At 41.7% G+C, this 25,474-nt stretch overlaps 1 protein-coding gene across 1 annotated transcript; it reads left to right on the top strand.

Annotated features, from left to right (window-relative positions):
* Positions 1-729: 729 nt before the first annotated feature.
* Positions 730-25,221, top strand: ANXA2 (annexin A2). The gene is made up of 13 exons (XM_042039182.1): positions 730-825; positions 5,455-5,514; positions 9,181-9,280; positions 14,840-14,934; positions 17,703-17,816; positions 19,693-19,783; positions 20,253-20,332; positions 20,655-20,714; positions 21,308-21,401; positions 22,106-22,201; positions 23,156-23,214; positions 23,862-23,984; positions 24,843-25,221. The coding sequence occupies exons 2-13, from the start codon at positions 5,467-5,469 to the stop codon at positions 24,900-24,902; spliced, it is 1,020 nt and encodes a 339-aa protein (XP_041895116.1). The 5' UTR covers positions 730-825; positions 5,455-5,466; the 3' UTR covers positions 24,903-25,221.
* The last annotated feature ends 253 nt before the right edge of the window (positions 25,222-25,474 follow it).

Raw genomic sequence — 25,474 nt, 5'->3', positions numbered from 1 at the left:
TGTGGTAGGCCTGTTCGGGTTATCAGCGTGATTCAGGGAGCCTCAGAGCAGAGCTTGTGTCTCATTCTTCTAGCATTTATTGCTTGTGGCAGACGTCGTTTAGGCTTCTTCCAGCTCAGATATCCCCTGAACTCTGAGCACTGCTTGCGGGAAGCAGGCTGGGCCCCACCTGCACACTGCAGGGATCTTGGTTTGCTGTGTATGAGCCCAGTTCTCACTCCGGGGCAGGGAGTGCCCGGCTTGCTGGGGCGGGGCCGTTCGGGTCCGAGGCCGGAGCCGGGTACTGGGCACCTGGGACTCGGGTGTTGTGCTCTGCCCCGAGAGCCCCAGCACTGCCGCAGCCGCGCTGCTCTGGGGAGCCTAAAGCATGGGCTGCAACAACCACTTGCTGCCCCAGGAACGCTGGGGCGAGGGTTGGGGGGAATCGTACGGGGCCGCCTTTCCCGGGGGCACCGCGGGGTCGCATCCGAAAGTTGGGCGGCCACCGGGCAGGTGGAGAAGCGGGGCTGAGGATGAGGGCTGAGCCCCGACCCCTACAGCCCAGGGCGCTGCTCCTGGCGTCTCCGCAACCTCGGAAGACCCCTAGCCGTCCGACGGGGGCACGGTTGCAGAGGGAGAGGCTGCTCCTGCCCTACCCTTCCCCACCCCGTCCCCGTCCTGCGCCGGAGTCGGGCGCGGCCGGGTGAGTCAGCGCCGTGCCGGGGGGGCGCCAGGGCGGGAGGGGCCCGCCCGGCCCTACAAAACCCCGCCCGGGCTGCCGCGGGCCGCAGCCGCTGCCAGAGCCGCCCGAGCCGCCGCCAGAGCCGCCGTGCCCGCCTCAGCCAGGTGAGCCCTGGGCGGCAGCGCAGCAGGAGGGGGGGAGGCGGCAGCGCCGCCGGGCCGGGCTGCGGGCGGGGGTCGCGCTGCGGGAGCCGCTGCTGCGGCGGGAGCGGAGCGGGCGCTGCGCGGGCAGGATGAAGAGCGGGGCGGTGGCTGCGGTGGCCGCCGCCCTCCCGCACCCGCGCCCGGCTTCTCTTTTTCCGGCCCTGCCCGCCCGTTACTTTTCTGTGCTCGGTTCCACGCTGGGACGGTGGGGCTGTGGGCGAGGAAGCTTTGTGCGCCCCGCAGCAACAGTGGGTGTGGTGGCGGCGCTCAGGAAAGAAGAACCGGTCCCAAACTTCGTCAAACTTCCCCAGATAGTCGCTTCTTCTCGTCGTTAGGGTATACAAAGGCTCAGCTGGGTTGACCACGGTATTGTAAGTTCGCTTCTCGGCGCGGAGGCTTGCAGAGAAGCTGTGCCGCCAGCAGGCTCGCTGAAGGCGGTGTTCACTGAGATGGAGCGAAGAATTGCTCCTGCAGACACGGTGGAGCCCAGAGCCCGCCGCAGGCAGCGGCTCCTTCGTTTTCCTTCCCTTCTCGCCCAGGGAGCGGCCGCGGCTGCCGGAGCCGCTACAGATGCAGCAGCTGGCACGGACAGCAGGAAAGCCCTGCAGGGCAGTGCCGGGTGGGCAGCCCCCCCGGGGGTTGCCTTTGCGCTCCCCCGCGATCCGCCACGGAGCCCTGTGCGCCTCCTTGCTCGCACAGCCGGGCTTGGGCGTGGCTCTGCCCCTCACCCTGCGGAGATCCTGCTGCTGCCTTTTGGGTTGTGAGTCAGCTCGGACACCACTTCCTCCTCGAGTGAGGAGGGGAGGGAGGTAGGATAGAGGAATGTTGCCAGGTATTTTAACTGAAAGAGAAGTGAAATGATTTCAGGATAGTCATGCAGAAGTGAGTTATGTGTTTATACATGGCAACTTCTGTTTAACATTAATTCTTATGTTCATATTCAAATGCTGTATCTGCACAGAGGTGCAGACCCTCATGTATCAAGGTCAAGAATGAAAGACTTTTGGAACCTCTGCGCTCTTGAGTGATTCATCCCTGTGTGTGCCTTCTGTTGGTAGAGCTGGTTGTGATAAGCAGCCCTAGTGAGTACAGTTTCCATTGGCTAACATTCGGTGTAGATTGCCTTGATGAACAAAAAAACCCCCAAACCCAACAGGTTTTCCTGTAAAGTCTCAAAAGTGAGGATAATTTGAATTTGAAGAAACAAAAGTCCTTAATTTTGTATGTGCAGAGTATCTTCCTGGAATGGAACTTCCTGGGTTATTAGCAATCTCTGGAAGAGACTGGTTCAAGTATGTTTGTGGTAGTGTGGTTTAATGGGTTTTGAAATTCTTTTCTTTAAAGATGATTGGTTTTCTTTTTGCTCCAAATAGTGGCTTTAATTTATGTGCTAAACCTCGTTGGGTGGTTTGAGGAGATACAAGCTGGCCTGTTTGTACTCCTGCTTAGCATTGTATATAAATGAACGATTTTGAGGCCTTGTTTAATTTACAGCAGATGCTGCAGGTCTTCCTCCCTCTCCCTCATCTCCTCTGTTAACAGGCTTGCCCTAGTTTTTGGACACAAATGTGCTTCAAGTGGAAGAGTTTCCATTCTCTCATTCTGGGGATGCCGTTTCCTTGGCTCGGATGTCTGGGAACACCCTTTGTTCAGATCTTTGCTTAGTATAATAAGTGCTTCTTAAAATGCTAACTCTGCTTATTGAGCAATGTAGTTGTTTGTGCATACCTGAAACTTTTCCATGGAACACAGGGGTTTTTTCCATAATGTGTGTGAGCTGGCCCTGGGAATCATGATACGGGGCTGCTTTTAAGCACACATTCTTCTGTTACTAAACAGTTATGGGTATAAGTTGGTGAATCGAGACTGGGCCAGTATAATAACAGACCTGCAAACCAGTGCTTTCTGGGAAGGTTGAGGTCAAAACACACCATCTCTTTTAGCAGAATAATGTGATTCAGGATTGTGTAATGTGCATTTGGAAATTGGTTGTAGAGACTTGCCTTAAGGTATTGAAGTATTAGTTTACAGCTGGAAGGTAAAACTTGATTCCTTCCCAGTGTAAGGAAGAACAGGCTAGTGCAAGTATTTTCTATTTACATGTTTAAACCCATCCAGAACTTGTCAAAACTGCATCAGATAAAATCAGTCCATCGGAGAACAGTGAGAGTCTGTTCTCAAATAAGAGTGCTTTACAGAGCAGGGTGTGACAAGAGCTGTGTTTGTTCTCTGGATTAAAAAAATCTTTCTCTGCAAAGATTCTTGCAAGAACTCCCATTTTTTTCTTTTGCCAGCTTGCTTTGATGGGCAGTCAGTTGCTATAGCATTGTTGTGTGCTGGTGATATGAACCTGGAGCTGCAGCTCTATGTGAGGGTGTGTTAGTTCTGTTCCTGGACTCTGATCAAGTGTTTTGTTCCAACAAACCTGATTCAGTGTGGATTTTAATTGATTTAGAAACAGTAGTCTTGCAAAAAGCTGTTCAGTGATAATTTTTTTTTTAATGTGAAAGGTTATGCTGCTTTCTTTACTTTGAAGCTGCTTGCTTCAGCTCTCGCTGGTTATTTTCTTTGTGACGGGCAAGGCTAAAGGAATTCAGTTGCTCATCTTCGGTAGTGGTTGAAATACTGTTAGAGTACAAAGTTCTCACAGATAGGCTCTTCATTTTATTAAGTGTAAACATTAAGAACTTTATAACTCAGGAATATATCAATTTCCTCTAACCAGCATGATTAATAGTGCCAACAGCAGGTAGCAGCTTATTATAACTTCTGCAACCTATCTTTAAAGGCCTGGGTTGGATTTTTCCTCTGAAAAAAAAAATATTCTCAAATATATCAGTGCATGACTGTCATTTTTGTTTTCTGTCTTACTTTTCTCCCCTGGAATCTTAATTTTTGCTTGAAGTAAAGTTGCTTTTGTTACTTACACCTAGATTGTTTCAGAAGATGGAAGGTTCTCTTCCTGTACTCTGAGGAAAGGTGAGGTAACAGCAGTTACTCTACAAAAATACTGTAATTGTGCTGCTGCGTTTTATTGTTATAGCACTAGCTATTTTTTCCAAAAGTAAAGATTTCTTTGTTTTTCTCTTTCAGGAGCTAAAATTTAAAAATGAACACCTTTTCTAGAGTTTTAACCAGATCACCATCGTTAATAAACTATTTCAAACTTCTTTCTGGTTCTGGTTTCGTTGAGTGGAGAGGAGTTTGGTTTGTCTGGGAAATTGGCCGGGGTGGCTGGTACTGAGGAAGCCCCCATCCTGTCAGCAGAGTGGCTGATGGAGGATTAAAAACCATCTGAAAACCAGTTGAAAGGACATAGCCACGACTGGCCACACAATAGCTGGGAGTTGTCTAGGAGGGCATGGAGCCAAGGAACTGGACTGGGGAACCGGTGACAGTGTAGAAATGAAGGGTGTGGCACCCAGCTGAAAACAGGGCAATTTTGGTCTCAGTCTCGCTTATCAATTAGTGGAATGTCACTGGTTTTGAGGTGCTGCTGCCCTTTCCCCTCTCCTGAAGCCAGCTCTTTTCCTGGTTTGGTAATGCTCTCTGCAGCTGAATTGTAGAGGTCCTGGGGAAAAAAGCTTTCATTTTAACAGCAAATGATGTTTGCTGCAGATGCCATCCTGGGTGACAGGATGTGAGTGGCAGCGTCTGTCCTTTCCATAGAGAAATTTGAGAGCAGGGTTTTGGGAATGCATCAAGCCTTTTAAATATTGTCCCTGGCTTACAACCTTTGGAAAAGCTTTCCTTGATTGAGAGACTCTCACTATAACAGTCACACAGCTCTGGCAAACTCCCTGACCAGAAACAAGCATTTAAAAAAGGTGAAGTATTGTAACACAAGCTTATCACATCACTGTTCATTTCTGCAACATGTATAATCGATCTGAGGGTTGGGGTTTTCCCAATTTTTTTACATATACAAGCAACTTGTTATCCAGGTCCTGACAATGGAGCATTGATATTGATTAACTTGCCACAACGGCTCTTATTTTTGGAGCTACCATTTTAAGATAGTCCTTATTACCTCATCTCTGATAATTGTGTTACTAAGTGGTGTTTGTTCTGGGGAGCTAGAACAAAACCACAAGACCCAGCATTCCAGGGTTATAAATTGAACAGAGTTACTATGGCTTTGTAAAATGTCTGCATGAAAAGAAATAGTTCCACTGCATTTCCTGAGTACTTGAGGAATTGGGCATCTGGTTTAAATGCTACTACTTGTTGTTGTTCTTTGACTTTGAGCTGGACCAAGCTATATGTTTGTGAATAATTTTCCTGGTACTGAGTTGTCAGCTTAGGCTCTGCTTCTGAGGCAGAGATTCTCCAATTCCTGTTTAAGTATTTAAAATGCATAAGAAATGCTTGTTTAAGGAATTTTTATTGTACAATGGAATGAAGACCTCTTGCTGTTGCATTATTAATGGTGGTGTGACTGGGAAACTCTCAAACCTTTCCTGCTTGGTATTAGCAGATCCATTTGACTGTGTCACTTGAAGTGCTGCAGTGTTTCAAGACTGGTGTAACACACTGATGTAACTGTAAATATATTTAAATCAACTTTGGCTTTTTTTTCTCTCCTTCCAGCATTCTTTCAAGATGTCCACTGTTCATGAAATCTTAAGCAAGCTCACCCTTGAAGGAGATGTAAGTATTGTTATCTAAACAAGAAAAGTTTGTTTTACTTAAATGTCTCATCTCGTTCCTTTTACAGGACTCTGCACCAACAATTGTACTGAGCTGTACAGTTTACAAGATTCCACAGGTCTTGAACTTTTATTGGCTAAAAAACTAATCAGCAGTGATCAGTTTTCATCCACAAACCAGCTGTAAACCATAGGACAGTTACATGATTTAATGAGAGTTCTTCTAACTGGCCAGCAGCACTAGCAGTATCCTCCTGCTGGGCCTTATCAAAGAGATCACAGGGCAAATAATGGCTGGTTTGCATCTATGTCCCTTTCTGCCAAAGGAACAAGTGAGTTAAGGATGAGAACAGAAGATGAAAATATATTCAGTTTTGATTATACCCTCTGAATTTATTTTTTTTTTAGTTAAAAATGGAGAACATTATGAGAACAAAAATATTGGGGATCTAATTCCTGTAATGGTTATCACCAAAACCAAACTAGTTCTTGAAAAAACTTATTTTCTCATTTTTTGTTTTGGTTTTGATTGTGTATTTTTCACCACATCTGCAATTGGTTTATAGTTTTATTGAAATACCAGAAAGCCACAGTCTTTGTTTGATTTCTTAAGTTGCAGTTAGATGGTATATTACCAGTGTGGTATCAGCATACCATGCCATGAATTTATGGTTTTGTGATTGTCACTGAAGAGGAAGTGAATCCTATCCTTGCATTATTTCACCACGTTGCTAGTGAAATTGCTACACATATAAATCTTAGAGCTGGTAGCTCCAGATCTGAGCTCGCTACAAGCAAATGTTTGGGCAATTTTTGTAACGTGTGGCGAAATTACTTATAGCAGACAATGCTTGTGAAAGAGCTGTTGCAAAGAACTGGCCAGTGCACTGTAGGTAAGTGGGAAAACTGGCTTTGGTAGTGCAAAAGCAGTCCAGTCTTCGTCTTTCATGGTTGTGTGTTTCAATGGAGAATTACTTTTGGAATAATATTTAAGCAATCTGTTCCCAAGGGCAGAAATGTTTCTTTCCTGATGCTTGCAAGTAGTTGCAAAAGTCAGATTTGAATACTTTTCCATGGCAGCATTTCCATCAGGAATCCTGCTGCAGAGTGTAAGAAGGATCAGGCAGCTGGTTTGTGCTGTAAGTTGGAAGCCAGAATTACTGAGTAGCTGGCCTGTGTAGCTCTACAGCATTAGATCAGTTCCTCTAAGCAATGATTCAGCAAATGAACTGATGTTAAACACAGTACTTGGACCACCCATTTTTCTCTTAAAAATTTTTTAACATTAAGGGTATAAAATGGTTGTGGCTGAGCCCAGTGCTGTCCTGTGCTCTGCATCAGTGGTACAGCAGCTGATTTGAGCGAAGGTGAAGGAGATGATTGCCTCAGCCTTCCTTCCTTCCAGGAGAGGATGGAGTTGAGCTGAGGTTGATCTGTGCTCCCAGTTTCTGCATCTCTCCACAAGAGTGCAGAAAAGATTCTTGGAATACTCAGGTGTAGAGCCTGTGAAAGGGTCCTGGTGTTTTTAGGTTAAATTAAGCCTCTTCAGCTGTTAGTGATATTTGCTTCAGCTGTTGGTGGTATTTGCTTCTCCCTCATGTTTACCAACAGGATTAAATTTGTCAAGCTCAGAGGAAGTAAACCAGTTGGAGGACCTCTGAAACACGGTAAATGCATGGGGAAAAGACCAATTTCTCTGCTTTAGTTTGGCCCAGATGGGTGGTGAAGTTGCCCATCAGCTGGACTTTTACTGCCACACTGTAAAGAGTTTTATCCTGAACTAAATGGAAAGTCAGTTAGAAAGCTCTCTTGTCTGAAAACATACAGTCCTACTACTAGGTACACCTACTAGTGTACCAGAGTAATTGAATAGCTTGGAATTTAAATGGCTGTTTTTCATAGGCAAGCACCCTGATAAGACCTGTCAGGTGTCAGGGAAGCTGAGTCTGACTTGATACACGCCTTGGGTGGAGGGACAGAGGAAAAATGGCCACCAAATTGCAAATATGCTCTGTATTTTGTTAGTGTATGGTATCATCTTTACAGTAAAATACTCCATCCAAATTACTCAGAAAATACTTAGAGGTGGGTGGAAGGAGAGGTATCCAACTCTGCTAAGGTCACCAGGTGACTTGCTTCAGATTATCCAGAGTGCTGGTTAATGAGTAGTGTCCCAGGATGATGGATGCCTGGTTTAGGAATCTTTCAGGCACACAGATTTCTGTAAGGCTGCTTTGCATGTCTCCATTTACTGTTTCGACTGCCAACTCGATCCGCTAAAAGGACAGGCTGTGTTTTGTGGTGTGGCTCTGGGCCAAACTGGGGCCACTTTGCTGGACTGAGCTGATGATAAGAGACAAAAGAAAATTATTCAGTTTATTGGTGCTTTTCTGACTTCCCATCTCCACAGCATAAAACAGAATGTTTCCAGAAGGCACTGGGGTAGCTGCCACAGGAATCTGTACAGAACAGCGTGACCTCTACAGGGATAGAGTCAAAATTAGTCAGAAAGCATGGAACTTTTTAGTTAAAAGTTGTCCTCTTAAAAATTTGCATGTAAAAGTATTTTCCAGGGATATTAGGATAGCTTAGTCCTGTTCATGAACCCAGCTTTCTTTTGGAGTTAGAGATGGGAACAAAAGTTTCTGGAGATCTTTTCCAAGAAGGCTTAGTTGTTCATCCACTTAGGAAATGGCTGTGGAAATTTCAGGTGCTTGTAGCTCTACCTCTCTGCCAGAGGTTTAGGTTTCTAAATTGAACTCAGCAGAGTGGGATTTGTAAATATTGCCCACCTACTTGTACGAAAATCTGTGGTTTAGTTTAACCTTTCCCTGGGAGGTGATAACAAGCTGTTAGCTTAAACTGGAGCAGCTGGGTTGATTCTCTGTTCTGGTCACTCACTGCTTGCAGCTATAATCCTCAAGAGAGGGTCATAATAAACAGCTGATAAAATCTGGTAAATTGGAAAACGGTGCATCTGTTTACTAAGTGAATTTACCTGCAAGTCCTCTTACTCTCAGCAGAGGTAATTTGAAATGTCATTTGGTTTTGCAAGCCTCATGCTGCTTAAAGCAAGGATCTGCAGGCCAAGAGTTTCAAAAGATTATGAGTAACTTCTGCTTTCTAGAACTATAGGCTTAAATGGATTTTTTGTGTTATCTTTAAAATCCATGAGATTTGTGCACAAAACTTTTTCTAACTTTATCATTGTTAATCTTCAATTTCCTTCTTTTTTTTTTTTTTATCTGTAGCCTATAATCAAAAGTAAAATATTGGCTTCACATCGAAAACACTGTAGACTTTAACTTTCTTGGAATTAGTTTCCTGCAGTCATTTTCCTTCAGATCTAGCCAGAAAACTCCAGATTTTAGAATACTGAAGTTTAGTGAGTAAACTTGGAAGGTGTTAGGTTCTTGCTGCAATAAATATATCTATTTGTATATATTCTGTGTTATAATAAGCATGGCTGTGAATGGATTTCTGGACAATAAACGAGGAGAACAGAGTTCAGTGGCTCTTTGTAGAATTCCATTTTCACAGATACCTGATGGTAGTTCTTGCATTTAAACATTGGGCTAAATACCAGGCAACCGAGAGTCATGTGTTTGATTAACTGCAGCAATTACACAATTTAACTCTGAAGTTCTTTTTGTTCTTTTCCTTCCAGCATTCTCTCCCTCCAAGTGCCTATGCCACCGTGAAGGCCTACTCAAACTTTGATGCTGACCGGGATGCTGCGGCCCTTGAAACAGCCATCAAGACCAAAGGTGAGCAACAGGGGCTTCCATTCTATTGTAAGATAGAAGGCTGGCTTGCAAAAAACGAAACAAAACTGTGTCTCAAGACCGACATTTTGATATCCTTACTCAAGGATACCTACTTTAGGTGGTGTTGGATTTCTCAGACAGCACTGATGAGATCTTGACCATTAGATTTAAGTGCATGCTTTGAATATGCTTTTAAGTTTGTAGCCACGAGTTGTTGAGATTATCACTAAAGTGTCCACTTTTTCTCTCTTGACTCATCAATACTTCAAATTCTACTTCTTTTCTGCCACTTAAGAATGAAGTGTCAGCTCCTTTGGCAATGATTTAGGACTGGGCTCTGAATCATGGATTTCTACTGGATAGTTGGATTGGACATTTCTTCTTCCTTTCAGCTCTCCAGAGAGCTGCGTAGGGGTGGTTTGAACATTTTTCTCCTGCGTTTTGAACTAAATGCTCATGTATCTTGTATTAATTTGGGGTCAAAGAAGGTCCTAGAAACTAGAAATGAATTTGCAGTGTTTCAGGGGCAATGTGAGAGCTTCTCTGAGCCAGGCTCTTGGATAGGGTTCCCTCTGGTATATTGAAACCATCAGGAGAGCAGGGAGTGTGAACTACAGCTCTGAAGTAATGCCTTGGTGGTACTCCTGGGGCTGTGATCCTGTCCTAGTCCTGGGACAGGGAGTGCCACACTTTCCACACTTGCTTAGGCCAGAGGAGCAACAGCTGAGCATAGCTGGAACTGGCAAGTCTTTTGCCTTCATGTCAGGACAGAGAGAAATTGAAAAGCCAAACAATTTCTCATCAGAAAGAAATGCTAAGTCTTCCATCAGTGCCAGCAAAGCACATGTTTGACTTGCTATAAAATGTAAAATATTTCCCCTCCCTAACAAGCGCGCAGCTTCCTTTCACAAGATTTCTTAATTTAACTGCAAACATTCCTTATTAAAGTGGGTTCAGTTCTAATTTTGAATCATTTATGGTTTGGATTTAAAAAAAAAAATTCTTGTGAGAGAGGTGTATATATATCATCAGGTTTGGCAGCAGATGCTTTGTGTATGTGTAGAGTTTTATCTAGACTTCAGAATTTTTTGCAGCTCTGATTATAGGGCAAATCTAAACATGTCAAATACACCATCAGATTCTCAGGATGGGTACAAACGTACACATTTGAACTCTCAAGCTGCTAATTATTGCAAATGAAAATTGCAATATCCTAGGCATTACGAAAACTTTCCCAGTCAGGAAAGTCAAGCTCTTGTTGTCTTTCCACTTTCTCCCAGCGAAGATAAGCAGTGTAGTTAAGATACATGGGAACATTTAATTAGAGAAATGATTTTCAACTCTCTGAGTGAATAATAGGGAACCTACTCATGGACCTGTTCATAGGATTGAGCTTCTCTCTGCTTATTAGTTTGTTATCTAGGACTTATTTTGGGAAGGTGGCTTTAAAGGGGAAATCTCTTTATTGTTTTGATACTGGGCCTACCACCCTAAAGAACCCCACAAAAGAAGTATTGTGGAAAATTAAGAAGTAGAGTGTTACGACCCTTCTTCCAGATACTGTTTCCTTGCACTTAGAATGTTTTCTAACAGGATATTTTCATCTGCTAATTCAGAAAATTTGCTAAAATCTGAGCTCTCTCAAATATATGTGGGGTTTTTCCTCAAATGAAAATTCTGACTCATTCAGACAAGAATCTTTTTTTTTTTTATGAACAGTGACGTAAAGAGCTACCTGCAAGTTTTAAAATAATTTTGGGAAATATCTAAGTAATTTTTGAACTAAAAATATAGCACTCTTAATGAACAAACTGTCTATATCCACAGCAGCTACCATTTTCCTAGGAAGTATTACCATTTCTCTAGCAATTAGTTTGCATTGTATGTGAAAAGTAGAAATAAACAATGTAAGTTATCACAGAATGGTGAAGAGGAATATGACTTGTTCATTTTAAGACAGCAAGAGAGATAAGCTATAAATATACATGCAAACTGGTTTGTGGTTGAAAATTTTAAAAAACCTCAGGCACATAGGAATCATTTGGGGGGCTTTACTCTCTACAGGATAAAGGACTCCTGGTATCTGAACCCCTGGGCTTTCTTTGTGCTGAAAATCAAGGTCTGTACATGCTATGACGGGCCTGCATTTCACACTCACCAGAACAGTATTTCCAATATATTGGAAACTATAGCAGTGCTATGGAAATGATATCTCATGGAATCTTATCTCTGGCTATACCTTATGTAAACAGTGGCTGAAGCCTGGTGTTTACCATCAGGGCAGGCCAGTCTGGGAGAGTTACCATATAAATTATTATCCAGCTGTATCTCAGTAATGGAAACTCCTGGAATCAGACTTATGAATCTCCATTTTAGTGACTGGGTATAAAATGGCTAAAACTTATTTTACTGCCTAAACAGCAGCAGTATATCTGGTTTAGGGAAAAGATCTAGGGCAGAGTGTCTGACTGTTCTGCTCTATGTAATATCTAAATATTTCAGCATTCATGCACACTCTTCAGACTAATTCCTGAGAGGTTGCTAAGCCATCTGTTCATCTGTGGGGACCTCTGGAAAGTACTGTGATGTGTTTATTTGGGCATAGATCTACCTGCAAAAACTACACTGCACAAATACATTGTCCAGTCCTTTTCAGGGCTTTGAGTGGAGCTGAATTAGATGCAGGGGTTTTATATGTATCCACCAGCCTAGGAAGGGAAATGTGCAAAAATGACTCCAGATCATATAAAAGCAGTTTGTAGTTAGCAATTGTCAACCTAGAGGTTGCGTAATGCAAATAACTTGTTACAGTTGTGGCTTGTTCCTTTTGGTATAAATGCCATGGCTATGTTTCATTTTTATGCTGTTTAGCGTTTCTGCAGCAAATTCACCCAGTGCCTTGGCATGTCCTTTGTAAATGTTGGCTTTTTGCTGCATACAAGAAGCTGTTTAATTTCTTTATAATGCTCTATTGTGCCCTGTGTATAGATGAGCTGACGTACACGAACCTAAACAGAAGAAACTATCTAGAGGGGCACTAACAGAGCTTATGTTAGATTTCCTTTTCTTTTTTTTTGTAGCAAAGATGACTGCTGAAGTGTCCCTTTTCTGTTTTAGAGTTATTTCCTAGCGTTGAGACTTTGTGTGTCTGAAGTACTTGTTAAATAATTTTTTCAGGCTAGGTTGTGAATAGTTGTTACTTGCAACCTTTTATTGAGGTCTCATGGGATATTATTTTATTCCATGGCTGGCAGAATTCAGGCACAGGTTTGTTGTAGGAAAGGGCTTAGAACATAGACCTGTAATAAATTTATTATATCCAGAAACTGGTAAAACAATGATGATATGTAAACCAGTCAATTCAATCTTACAGAAGGGTCTCCTGTTTATGTAGTATATACAACATGCCTGTACCTTTTGACAGGGCTTTTAAGATTATGAAATAAAAGTTTTTAGAGGATGTCTGCTGGCTTGCTGCTGAGAGAGGGCAGTGCCTGAAATGCACCGAATTGCATCACTCATATTCCAAATATTAAAACTATCACTAAAGAAATATCTCATTGCAACACAGTTTGAGTTTGGTGAACCCTTGCTAAGCAAAATAGCAGAGCTGAAATTATGGTCTTTTTTTATCTAAATTTTTGCCTTTAACCCCATTTGTGTTCGTTTCCCCATTTTTGCTGATTGAGCTCCAACACTGTGATCTTACTAATGCCACACATTGCCTCTTTCACAAGAAAAGCTGTTATTAGGCAGAATTTTCTTTCTATTCCCTATTGATAGAAATGCAGGGATAAAATCTGCCTAGCCAGAATAAATTTGGAAATAAACTCTCTTTCATTGCCTTAAAACTTTCAGAGACTTTAGCAAACAGCAAAGTGTTGGAGCTGCTGCCCTGCTCTGCCCCACCTCAGCAGCTGTGAGTCAGCATCCTGTGCATGCAGCGTGATTCCCAAGTGTGAATGAAGTACAAGCACTTACTTTCCACTGCATGCCAGAGCAATGAGTTAACTTCATATTGCCATAGCATATGCATAAGAAACTTGGATGCAGTCAGTCATTTGTGGGCTTCTAATGTATAGCGATTGTGATGCAGCTTGAAAATGTCATTTGCTTTTTTGAATGCCAAGAATGGTTTCAATTCAGAATTTATTAAAAAGCTTAAGACGTTGGCTTGTGCTGTGGGCCTGCAACAGCTGAAAGGCTCAATGTCTGTGTGTGGCCATTTCTGGACAGGGAGAATTTGTTTTCTTTTATAATGTGGGAACACTTTAAAATGTGCGGGAGTAGATTATGGCTGAAATGTGCAGTCAGTTTTCAACCTAGAGTATGTAACTTAGACACATGATGCTTTCCAGGGCCTTTTGGCATCATTTGCAGGCCAAGCTTGTGTGAATAAGAGCACTGATGTAGGTCTGCCTCAGCACAAGCTAAGGACACGAGGCTACCAAGTGTAGTATTTCATAATGAAAAATGTGGTGAAGAAAGGGGAAGGATTTTTGGATTTGACTTATAAATTTAGATTCTGTAGCTAGGGGCTAAAAGGTCTTTTGCAAGGTTCCTACTTTATATGATTCGTTTTTATAATATCTGTTGCAGTTCTTTGTTTCAGTTGGGTAATAGGGAAAATAAATGTAGCTGGATTCTGGCAGGGATCTGAGTCCTGCTAAGTACCTGCTGATCCAGTCCTTACTTTCTGGGGTTTTTTATCAAGAAATCATCTTTTATGCTGATGTGTGTGCAAGTGTGAAAAAAGCTATTCATAATACTTCTATTAAACAGAGAGAACTGAGGTGAAGCTCTGGGCTTGTTCTGACCTCTAGGATTAGAGCCACCTGTTTGCTTCAAAAGCTGACAGTTGCATTGAAGTGCATGGATTTGAAATGATTCCCTTAAAACGAAGCTTTTACTGATATGCAGTTCACTTACTTAAAAGATAAGATGGGAGTCTGAGCACCCACATCCTCTAGGCATGCCAGTTACAGCTCAGCATGGATCTTCTAGTGATTCCAAAAAGAAGTAGCATACTTAATTCTTCCAGTGTCAAAATTCCTTCTGTCTTCTGAGCCTCTGAAACATACTGAATTAAATATACTGGTTTATTTTCCCATTTCTATGTTTGAAGTGATAGATAGATAAAATGTGTTAAATGGAAAATATAACTGCTTTATTAAGAAGCCTTAATTGAAAACACTAAAATGACAGGAGAGGCTTTAGTAAGTACAAGTTTTAAAGTCTGTGTTCTTGAGAAACTTTTTGCAGAATTCTGGGTGCCTGAACACAAGTGCACAGAGACACAAGTGACGCACAAGACAGAGTAGCAGAGCTGGTCACAAACTAGACTTTGAGGTGTGTACAAAGATCTGCATCCCGTCAGAAGTCTGGGCTCTAATTGGTGGCACTTCCTCCAGGGCCAGGATAAGATAAACACTTGCTAGTGAGAGCTGCTGAGCTCTGCTCTGGACAGCACATGTGCTGTGTTTGGAGTGCTGGGGAACATCCTGATACAAGAACAGTAACAAGAAAGCTTCTCTGACTGTCTGTCTTGTGTCTTTGTAGGTGTGGATGAGGTCACCATCATCAACATCCTGACAAACCGCAGCAATGAACAGAGGCAGGACATTGCCTTTGCCTATCAGAGAAGAACCAAAAAGGTAGTAAAATATGAAGAAATACTAATTATTGAATATTTTTCCTGTGGACAATTAGATTTTTCAGGGTTTATCTTTTCACTGAAACTAAAGATGCATGGCTTTGTCCATGCTGTCACAGTTTAGGACTGGCAGAACTTTGAAATGTGTTGAATATGCACAACTGGGACTGAAATCTGTTTGAGATGGTGCTTTCCTAGCACCTTCAGAAATCACAGTAGGATCCACAGGATTCCCTGGTGAAATGTGCTAAAAATATTGAGAAGTCACTGGCATGAAGTGCCTCCATTTGAAAGACAAAATGAAAGAGAGATGCTTTATGGGATTGATTTTTTTTTTTTTTTTTTTTTTTTCCTTTTGGTTGGTTTATTTGTGGGGGGGTTGGATTTCTGTTTGTTAAGACAACTCAGCGTAAGGGAAGTGTTCTGTTTGTGTTCAGAGAGCTGGCTTAGCTGAGAAAGGACTGCAGTCAGTTGTGCTATGAGCACTGCAGCTACGGAATAGTGATGTAGTGAGTTGAACTGTAATTAAACACTATCCTGTCAGAAATACCTTAGGTACTGATCTACTGATGGAGAGAAATCTGTAAAATGTGTGCAGAATTCTGCAAAATAAGTCTTGCTGTCTGGGAGGCAAGAGCTCTTCTCTTTTGAAGTTTTGAGAATCGTATTGTATTTGAAGTTTCATGCCCATGAAAAAGAGGAAACTTATAGAGTTTAGATTATGATGAATGTATCTCTTCCAGGTTTGCCAGACCCCAAATGGTAGTCCTCCAGTAGCATCCCAGAATGGTCATCTGAAACCAAATGTAAATGTAGAGTTAAATTTTGGAAGTTCACCAGCTTTTATGCATGACTGATAGAGGCATAAGCAGAGGCACGGCCAGGTTGGATGCGTGCATGTGTGACTACGTCTGCACCCCACCATCCTGCCCCGGGGACACTGGGAGAGCCTGCACATAAATGGACCCCAGTCATGAAATGTGTCACTTAAAGCTTTGTTAATGTTCTGCATGACCACAGAAATGCACAGTCAAGAAAATCTGCAACTTTTTTCTTCTGTTTCTCTCTCACATTTTTTCTTTGCTGCAACCCAAGAACAAACTGAATTTATCAGAAGTTTAACAAGTGCCAAAGAATAAAACAGTTGTGTAAACAATGGAAATGTGCAGTAGAAACCACTCAGAGAGATAAATGTGTGAGGAGGCAAGAGAGGAGGAAGTGGGATATGAAAAGACACGTAGGTATATCTTCTAGGGATAGTGTCTCATGATTTTCTTTGCCAGCAGTTGTGCAGATTTTGTTGGCAATGTGTTGTGCTGTACTAGGCTGCTTGCTTTGTGTGTTGCAAGATCTATCAATAGATCATAAATTTTGAATGTCACATAGTCTGGCTCTCTTTTCATTCCTTTGGGATGAGCGGTGTCTGATGAAAACTCTCAGTTTAGGTTGGAAGGGAACTTAGATGCCCAAGATGTACACCTTCTTCTAGATCAGGTTGCTCAAAGCCCCATCCAGCCTGGCCTTTTAAATACTTCCAGGGATAAGGCAGCCACAACTTCTCTGGGCAACTTCTTCCCTAAAATTTATTACAGAGATTCCTGTGGCAGTTCTGAAGAACCCGTTTTCACACAAATAAAGGCTGGAGCATTGTATCCCAAATGGAGTGGTTGTACTAAAATGTTTCTCAGACTAAAGCAGCCAGATGACCCAAACTCCTTTCCCTCCCTTGGTCAATCCATGCAGTAAGTGCATACAGTATTAGCATAAATTAGTGCCCTGGATTAAGTGGGTGACTCTGGAAATCAACTAAATGCCTTGGCTCATTATCTCTCTGTCACAAACTTCTCTGCGATTCAGCAAAGGTCGCTTTCTCTACCCCCTTTTCCCCTGCCTCTCCAGCTCACTAATTGTTAGTGAGAAACCAGCAACTGAAATGCAGCAATTCCCTTCTGAATGTTACAGATTTAACTCCACCTTAGGGAATACATGGATCTATGTGAACCCCAGACTTAATCCCAGGGATTTCAACTTTGTAATGTACACTACAGGAAGCTGATAATTAGCATAATTCAAGTTGCATCTGAAACCCGTAAGAGGACATGTGCTCTGACTCTGGTGCAGGTTTGCATCCTCTGCAGTGAACATCCCTGACTGTTTCTTTCTAGGGTTGACTGGCAATTAACAAGAGATATTTCAGCTACAATCTTGTGATAGTTGCCTTGAAGACAGACATAATTTTTCAGTGCTCAGGGATGATTTTTTATGTCCTCAGATAGCTGTTTGGGAACTGGGCCTTACAGTGGAGTAAGTGTGCAGTCAATTTTCCAATGTCTTAGCTAGTAAATGGCTGGGATAAGAGGAAAACCACAAATAATACAGTGCTGCTGGGAAAACTGTGGGAGTATGATGGAGAAGCACTGACCACAGGGAGTCAAACTCAGATCCATCTGTGCTTATTAGCTCCAGCAAAGCATCAGGGCTTCAGGACTGGAGTGAAGCTGTTCAGGTTGTCTGTACCGTGCTTCCCAGCACTTTGTCAGACACTGGTGCATTTCTTCTTCTTTTCAGAGGATTAGAAAAAAATTCCTTTGCCCTAATTTCTTTCTTAGGCTTTCACAGCAGGAAAGCTCTTTATGTTTCTGTTTTCTTGTCAGTTGTGTAAGAAACACTGCAACAGGCTTGGGGACTTAAAGCCCTGCAGGTTAAATGCTCTGGAGATCAGAAGTGAGCTTTAATTTCTTTTCTTCCGTTGTCCCATCTATTTTACAGGAACTTTCTGCAGCGCTCAAATCTGCTCTCTCAGGTCATTTGGAGGCAGTGATCTTGGGCTTGCTGAAGACACCAGCACAGTATGATGCCTCTGAGTTGAAAGCTGCCATGAAGGTAAATAAGCTTTGAAATTTAACATCGTTGATCTGATGTCGCTGTCTCAAGAAAGAATATGGACTTCATATCCAAGGCCACCGTTTTCAAACTGATTATTAATTTTTTTAGTGCTACAGTTTAAATATCCAGCTGGATCCAAAGTGAGAGAAATTCTGGAACTCTGTGGTTTTTAAACTCTTAATTAAATCCTCTCCTTAAGGAAAAAGTCATTCTTGTCAGCTCAGGAGTAACAGGCAGGCTGCTCTGCCTGGCTGCTTTGCTGACTGCTATTAAAAACAATGCACAAGTTCATAGAATGAGAAATCATTAAAAGAGCAGCTGTTAGCAGGAGCCATCAGATCCTCTGCTGGCATTTATAGGCTAATACAGTAGTTTCCAGTTACTAGGTCACATCACTGATCTTGAAGGAACATCTATACTAGACCTGCGCCTGTGTAGAACATGAGAAAAATGGGGCATCAAAAGCAGTCTTTGGAGAAAGAAATATCTGCTCCGCAGGCCACTGAAACAAGACTTGAGAGATGCTCGTGCTAGTACATTCACCTTTTTAAGCAAACTAGGGTGTGGGAAATTGTAGTTATAATCATCAGTTACATTCTGGATGTTCTTGTTCAGGTTAATTTTTTTTTTAGGAGTTAAAGACAGGTACAATGATATGTCTGAAATTTAGAACATGTCAATAAAACCAATTAATTAATTTCTCCAGATGATTAATGAGGAGTTAATAAACAAAGAAGAAAACAAAACCACCACCTCCACTGCATAAACACACGCTAACACACACCCCCCCCCCCCCCCAGAGGCCCCCTTAAGTTCCCAAACCCAAAAAACCAACCCACTATGGAGATGGTAACTCCTCAAAGGTGGGCCAAATGCCTTGTTTGAGTAATCAGATGCTGCCCTCTCCAGGTCTGAGTACAGCCAAACCATAATTTATTGTGACTCAGACTAGTTTGGGGTTTGGTATTAAAGACCAAGCAATTTGTGTCAGAGTAGCCACAAATGTAGAATATTCTATGCTCTCCATAGGTTGCTCTTCCCAGCTCCCAAGCACCTGGTCTGAATTAACAAAGCACCTCTCAATGCTCTGAATTTGCCTGAGCATAAGTTTGGCTCGATAGAGCATTACAAACTATGACTTTGGCATCAGAGTTGAGTAAAGCAAAGTTATCGAGGTGTTAATTATTTTTCTCTTATACATTCTTGGAAATATTTCAACAATGTTTAGACAATCATATATGTTGCTAGCCTTCATTTCTTCCCCTTCTTCTTCATTCTTCCCATTCTTCTGTAATGCTTATTAGAGCCATTGTGTGGAAAGCTCTCCTAGTTCTCTTAGCTTTAAGCCATTTTAATAAAATTACTTGGGTTTACTCCTTTTTTTTACCCAAAGGGTACTTTGCCACATAATGGCCTCCATTTTCCACACGTTCAAGACTTCAGCGTGAGACATTTTCCCAGGATGTTGCTCCTCTTGAAATCCTGTGGAAGCTATGCCCATTTTTGCCACATGCAAAATGACAATCTGTTACAGATGGACTTAACCAACAGTATCCTAACAGGAGGATAAGATTGGATTTTCTTCCTGTGCTCCCAGTGGATAGAAAAAAAATCACACAGACCATGATAAGTTGAACTTATCCAGTTATGCTGGTGAGAAGGCCGCCATTAGACACTCGGAGCAGATGCGCATAACATCTACAGGATCTCTAAGCCACCAGAAGTGTTCCATCTGTTGTTTCTCAGGTGCAATTGGCAAAAAATATCCCTGAACTGGCTTAGAGTGGGGGAGAGGAGGTGTCTGTAAGATGTTTTTAAACCATTGAAGCCTTCCTGTTCATTGCTAGCTCCTTGAGTCATGTGCGTGTTGCAGGGGCTGGGAACTGATGAAGATACACTCATTGAAATCATCTGCTCCCGAACAAATCAGGAGCTCAGTGAAATCAACAGAGTCTACAGGGAAAGTAAGTTTACTTTGCAAGTTTTCATGTACTGTGTCTTTCACACTATGTTACTTGGATAAATTCCCCTCAGTGTGAATTTTATTATTAGAAAGCTTATCCAAATCTGCTTTGGTTCTCTGCCATTTTGTAGTGGTGTTCTGGATATTGGTGTGGTTTGTATCATTTCATCTTGTTGCTTGGTAGCAAACAGATTGAAGGATATTTGCTACTAATACAAGTTGTGTCTAAATTAAGTTTTTTTTATAGGCTTTCCATGACAGACTGATTGCAAGGAACTCATGACTGGCTGGTAGCAATGCTGGGTTTGATGTAGGCAAGCGTGGGCTGGTTTTCATTGTCCTCTACACATGACTCAGTAGACTGTAGCTGTTCGTTTATGTGCATAAAACACAGTAATTAGCAGCCCTTTTTCTTGTAAAGCAGTATTTGTAAGACACCCTTTGCCTGAAAAGAACTCTTTGTTTTCTAGTGTACAAGACAGAACTGGAAAAGGACATCATATCAGACACCTCTGGTGACTTCCGCAAGCTAATGGTTGCCCTGGCCAAGGTAGGGCTGTTCACAGTTTTCCACTTTCCCTAATGTGTCTGAGTGGTGGCTGCCAGTGAAACAATTGGGTGTCTAATACACTCTTGAGTTCCCCTGTGTTTTCACTGACCTTTGGGGGGAAAAAATATTCAAATGAAATGAAAATGAGGGGCAAAGTATTTTAACAGAAATGCAGCATTCATAACATCAGCTTCATAATGGCGGTGGAGCATACAGTTACTCATTTAGCAAATTCAGGTTAAAGAAAAATAATGGAATATGCACATAGCAAACTGCTAACTTTCTATGAAACCTTTCTAAAATACTCTTATCTTGTTTGAAGGGCAAAAGGTGTGAAGATACCTCTGTGATTGATTACGAGCTGATTGACCAAGATGCCAGGGTAAGTGCTGGTAATGACCATGAAATATCTCCAGTTGGTCAGGCTTTTGGGGATATTGAACATAAAAGTACTGTGGGAGTGGAGAGCATTTGTGAAGTAGGTGTGTGTATTCCAGACTGCCCTGCCAGTAATGTTTGCTGTGTCAATGAATCTGCCACTTGCAATCCTGATACCTTCAGTTATCCATTTCCACAGGCTGCTTACCCTCTATACAGAAGCTCTCTCGTATTTCTTTTAGACCCATGAAGAGAAAGAGCCTTTAACAAAAGGAAACACGTCCATTGCAATGAACTTAGTGGCTGCTAATGCTTGTTTATTACATTGAGTCTGTCAAGAGCAGTTCTGCTGAGGTAAACAGAGCTAAATACAGAGTAAAGCTGGAGACAGAGATGAATACAAAGTAATTAGTCTTAGTTTCAGATTAGGTCCTTAAATGTTGTCCTGGTGACCTGCCCAACCGCTTGTCCTTGTGTTTCTCCCACAGACACAGTTCCAGTAGTGCTTATTTTTCCAGTAAGGAAAGTGTATACATCTGCAATGGCTTCTTGTGCAACTCCTGATTTTTGTGATTTTCCTTTTTTCTCTAACCCCAGGACCTCTATGATGCTGGTGTGAAAAGAAAGGGAACTGATGTCCCCAAGTGGATCAACATTATGACTGAAAGAAGTGTTCCTCACCTGCAGAAAGGTACTATTCAAGAAACAGATTTTTTTTTCCTGTAAGAGAAAGTTATAATTAAAATAGTAACTATTTTGTCCCAGATATGATTGAAATTATTGTGAAAGGCAGTCAAAAAACATAGGATATCTCATAAATCTTAATCCATGTCCAAGGTGTTAATTTTTTTTTTAATCTAGTTATTTCTGCACATGTGTTGATCTCACATTTTGTGTGTACAGCTCTTTTTTACACAGGTGTAATAATGCTCAATTCTATGCAACATGCACTGAAAACAAAGATGTTGCAAGCCTGGAAAACATGGTTGCAGAAGACCTTGAAAAGTCCTTTAGTTTTTACCTCTGTCCCAGGGTAGCTTAGCTATATCACGTGTTTAAATCTGTGAGTGAAGGCTCAAAAACAGCTTTGATACTGCTGTAAGCAGCACATGAGAAAAGCCATTTGAAGACTTCAGGGTTTTGTTGTTTCAAAAAATACCAGTACAGAATTAAGATGGGATTTTACCAGATTATGGAGGTGTTCAAGGAAAACAAAAAGGCCATGACATGGGACCTTTAGCTGACAAACTTACGCTTGTATTTAAGATGAAATTCTCAGGACTTGCATAAGTATTTATTAATCTATATTCCTGTGTCAGTGTTCATGCTTTGGGTGGTTAGTTCTGCCAGTTCTTGGTCTGGTTTTGGTTTCACCTGCTTTCTTTTCTGTGCTAGTGTTTGACAGGTACAAGAGCTACAGCCCATATGATATGTTGGAGAGCATCAAGAAGGAGGTTAAGGGAGATTTGGAAAATGCCTTTCTTAATCTTGGTAAGTTACCCTGAAGATTGTCTTTATATAGGATATTTTCAGCACTCAGGGCCCAGATTCACCTTGCTGGATGAGAAATTATCTGGATGTGCTGGTATTGTTGGATCCAATGGTGTATTTTAGGATATTGCAGAAACTGAGAAGCAGCTTATTTCTGCTCTCTGCAAAACATAAACTTTTCTTTCCAGTTAAAATGAAAATGCATGTGTGTTGTGATCTGCTGTTAGTTATACTTTTATTTGATAGAGAAGCTTAATGTTTGTTTCCCCAAGCAAACAAAAAGGTTGAAACTGTTCGGTATCCACATAAGCTGGAGAGAAAACCAGCTGTGTGTGTGAGAGAAAACAGGCAGGCAGTGAGGGGTGATAGGAGCTAATTGAAGAGTTGATTTGACTTGACACTGAATTCTCTGAAATAGGGAGGCAGGGTGTAAGGCTGGTACTGTGCCATGAGATGAAGATGACAAGGATGTTACTGTGTTTAAGAGGGAGTTCTTTAAGGGGAAAATCTGTTTCAGACTAAGGGTGAACTGAGAGCTGTGTAATGCAAATGGAGTATAAACAGAGCTCAGCCTTGAAAAGGAGGCTTCTGGTGGATTAGCATACAAGGAGTGTTTCCAGAAGAGAGATTGCTTGTAGAAGTGGAACAATGAATTGGGAGGTATGGAGGAGGCCTAACATTCAGAAATTATGCAATTCTGAAATGATACAATTTCCATGGAAGGAAACGCTTTCTCAGAATGTGAGCGTTTGTGGTTCAATCACAAGCTAAACCAAACAACTTCTAAGTAGCAAGTCAGGTGAAAATATTTTCTCTGTGGCCTCTTTTTGGAGGAACTTTTCTGAAAACCTTATTTTGACTACTTATCATATCTTTAAAAATGGCTGCAATATTCTGTGTCCTGCTATTCTGTGTATGGGCAGGATGTTTAACTATCCTTGTTTCTCTCTTCAGTCCAGTGCATTCAGAACAAGCAGCTGTATTTTGCAGATAGACTGTATGATTCCATGAAGGTAGGAAAGACTTTTTTTTCCTGCTACTATTTTTTTTGTCATCATTGTTTCATCAAATTGGATTCCTTAGGCACTTCTGTTCATATGAAATGTGACTGGCATGTAAATAAATTAACAATTACCTAATATTGTTCAAAAGTATTCTTTAATAGTTATGAGCCTGGATTATCTATTCAGATTCATCTGGTATAGGGAAATGTAGGAAAGGGTCTCATAATAAAGATCTTTATTAGATCAGTTGATTATCATTAGCAAATCTTTTGCATGTAACCAAGAGCAGATAGCAGAAAAATCTGTTTATTGAATGCCAAAGTAAGACATTAAATTTGCCTCAAAACATTTTGTGAAGAAAAAGGATGAAAGAGAAACACCTGGTGACAGGCATTAGGCAATACCAGGAAGACCTGATGAACCAAAACTGCTGCTTACACTCTAAGCTAAATTTGTGACTGCAAGTTGGTTAAACACTGCTGATGAGAAAGGTACATTCATGCTCAAATTCCTGGATCATAATAATGACCTTAGTTAGAAGATTTAATTCATTATATCTTTTATTGCTCATCTCAGTTGCCTGTAGTTTGCTGTACCTAACAGTGGTTTGTTACACATTTCAGCTATTGCAGTTCTAAATGTGTGTCTGCTTGTAGGGCAAGGGAACCCGGGACAAGGTCCTGATCAGGATCATGGTATCCCGCTGTGAGGTTGACATGCTGAAAATTAAGAGTGAATTCAAGAGGAAATATGGAAAATCTCTCTATTATTTCATCCAGGCAAGTTTTTCATCTTTTGTTTTATATCATGGACCTTTGCAGCAGACTTCATTGGATTCGTTGTACCACTAGAATTCATGGGAGGTGTGTTAGAGGCTGCAGTGAGAATTTTATATTATCCATGCACTATCCAGCCACTTGACAATATATGCAAGCTTTGTGCAATCAATTGATGTGTTCTGAAGGAAAATTTTGTTCAACTGTCCCTATCCTCAGATCAAAAAGAGAAGAAGTTGCTGAATGAAAATAGAGCATCTAAATTGCTGCTCCCTTTCATTTCAGTGCTCAAGGAGAAGGATCTTTAGCTAGAGTGATTTTTGCCCATTTCTGTGATTGGACAAGGGGCTATAGGTGCTAGGCTTTGTCTAACTTGGGGCATAGATAAAAAGCTTGTGTGTCTGTTTAAAAACTAGTCTTCTACACACCCTCACAAGAGCATATGCTACATAGTTCCTTGTGTAGATGAAGCTGAGTCAAAATATTGGGCCAGAATATTTTCCTGAAGGTACCAATTGCAGATTATAAGCAAATTTTTTAAGTTGTGAACTTGATGTATGATTTTTGCAGCAATCAGTGAAAAGGAGCAGAATCAAGTCCTTCAGGTTTCCTTTGTTGTGTTATTCTTTTTCATACCCAAATTTCTCTCCCTTCTTGACCTTGCATTTGTATTGCAAGAATGATTAAATAATTTCAGTTCACGTGTAAGTAAAACTCAGTCAAGATAGTCTCCTCCAGGCTGAGAAGTCTTCAATGTAAATCATACACCATCCCACAGGTCTAGAATATAATTCATATGCTTTCACATTTTGTGATTGTTTCCTCATATGTATTTTGTATTTTTCTTCCCTTGCTTTACAGCAAGACACAAAAGGTGATTACCAGAGGGCACTGCTGAACCTGTGTGGTGGAGAGGACTGAAAACTGTCATGGAAGAAACCCAAGTCCGGAGCCATGCGTTTTTTGCTCTTCATTTTACTGTAATCCTAGAAAACCTCAATTTCCTAGCTAACCTTGACTTGCCCTTTCCCTGCCAGAGCCCTGCTGCCGTTTGCTCCCCTGTGCTGTGTGTGCCCCTCTCAGCAGCTCTGCTTGGCTCTGCCAAAGGTCCTAACAGTGTATAGCCAGAGAAACTAACTCTCCAGGGAGAAACGCGCTCACATGTGCTTGTGAAAGGCTCTACCTCTCTGTGCGATGTTTCTAATAAAACAGAAATAAAAATTACGTTTTACTTTAAGAATACAGGTCTTTCAGACGTTAGTTTGAAAACTGTGTGAACAATTGGTGTGTATTTAGCTCTTGCTGTCCATTTTCTGTGTTATTTTTATCCTCCTGGGGTTCACTGCTTGTGGCTGAAGCCTTATTTTCTTTCCTCAAGCCCTTCATCTGTTTAATGATTTGATTTCTCAGCAGATCCAAAACCATTCTCTTCACCAGTCGAGGGAGATGATCCTCCCCCTCTGCTTGGCCCTACTGAGGCCACAGCTGATGTG

Source organism: Corvus kubaryi, unplaced genomic scaffold, assembly GCF_017639235.1.
Source record: "Corvus kubaryi isolate FWS band 111438036 unplaced genomic scaffold, C.kubaryi_AGA036_p1.0 37394, whole genome shotgun sequence".
Taxonomy (NCBI): domain Eukaryota; kingdom Metazoa; phylum Chordata; class Aves; order Passeriformes; family Corvidae; genus Corvus; species Corvus kubaryi.
Note: the sequence above shows the minus strand (reverse complement) of the source record. Positions and strands in the feature narration are given on the sequence as shown.

What these genes read in the sequence shown, in the direction of transcription:
- ANXA2 (XM_042039182.1), top strand. Translation starts at nt 5,467, where the DNA reads ATGTCCACTGTTCATGAAATCTTAAGCAAGCTCACCCTTGAAGGAGAT. An exon ending in TGATTGACCAAGATGCCAGG is followed by an intron (nt 20,715 to 21,307) that starts GTAAGTGCTGGT and finishes CTCTAACCCCAG; the next exon opens with GACCTCTATGATGCTGGTGT. An exon ending in TGTTCCTCACCTGCAGAAAG is followed by an intron (nt 21,402 to 22,105) that starts GTACTATTCAAG and finishes TTTCTGTGCTAG; the next exon opens with TGTTTGACAGGTACAAGAGC.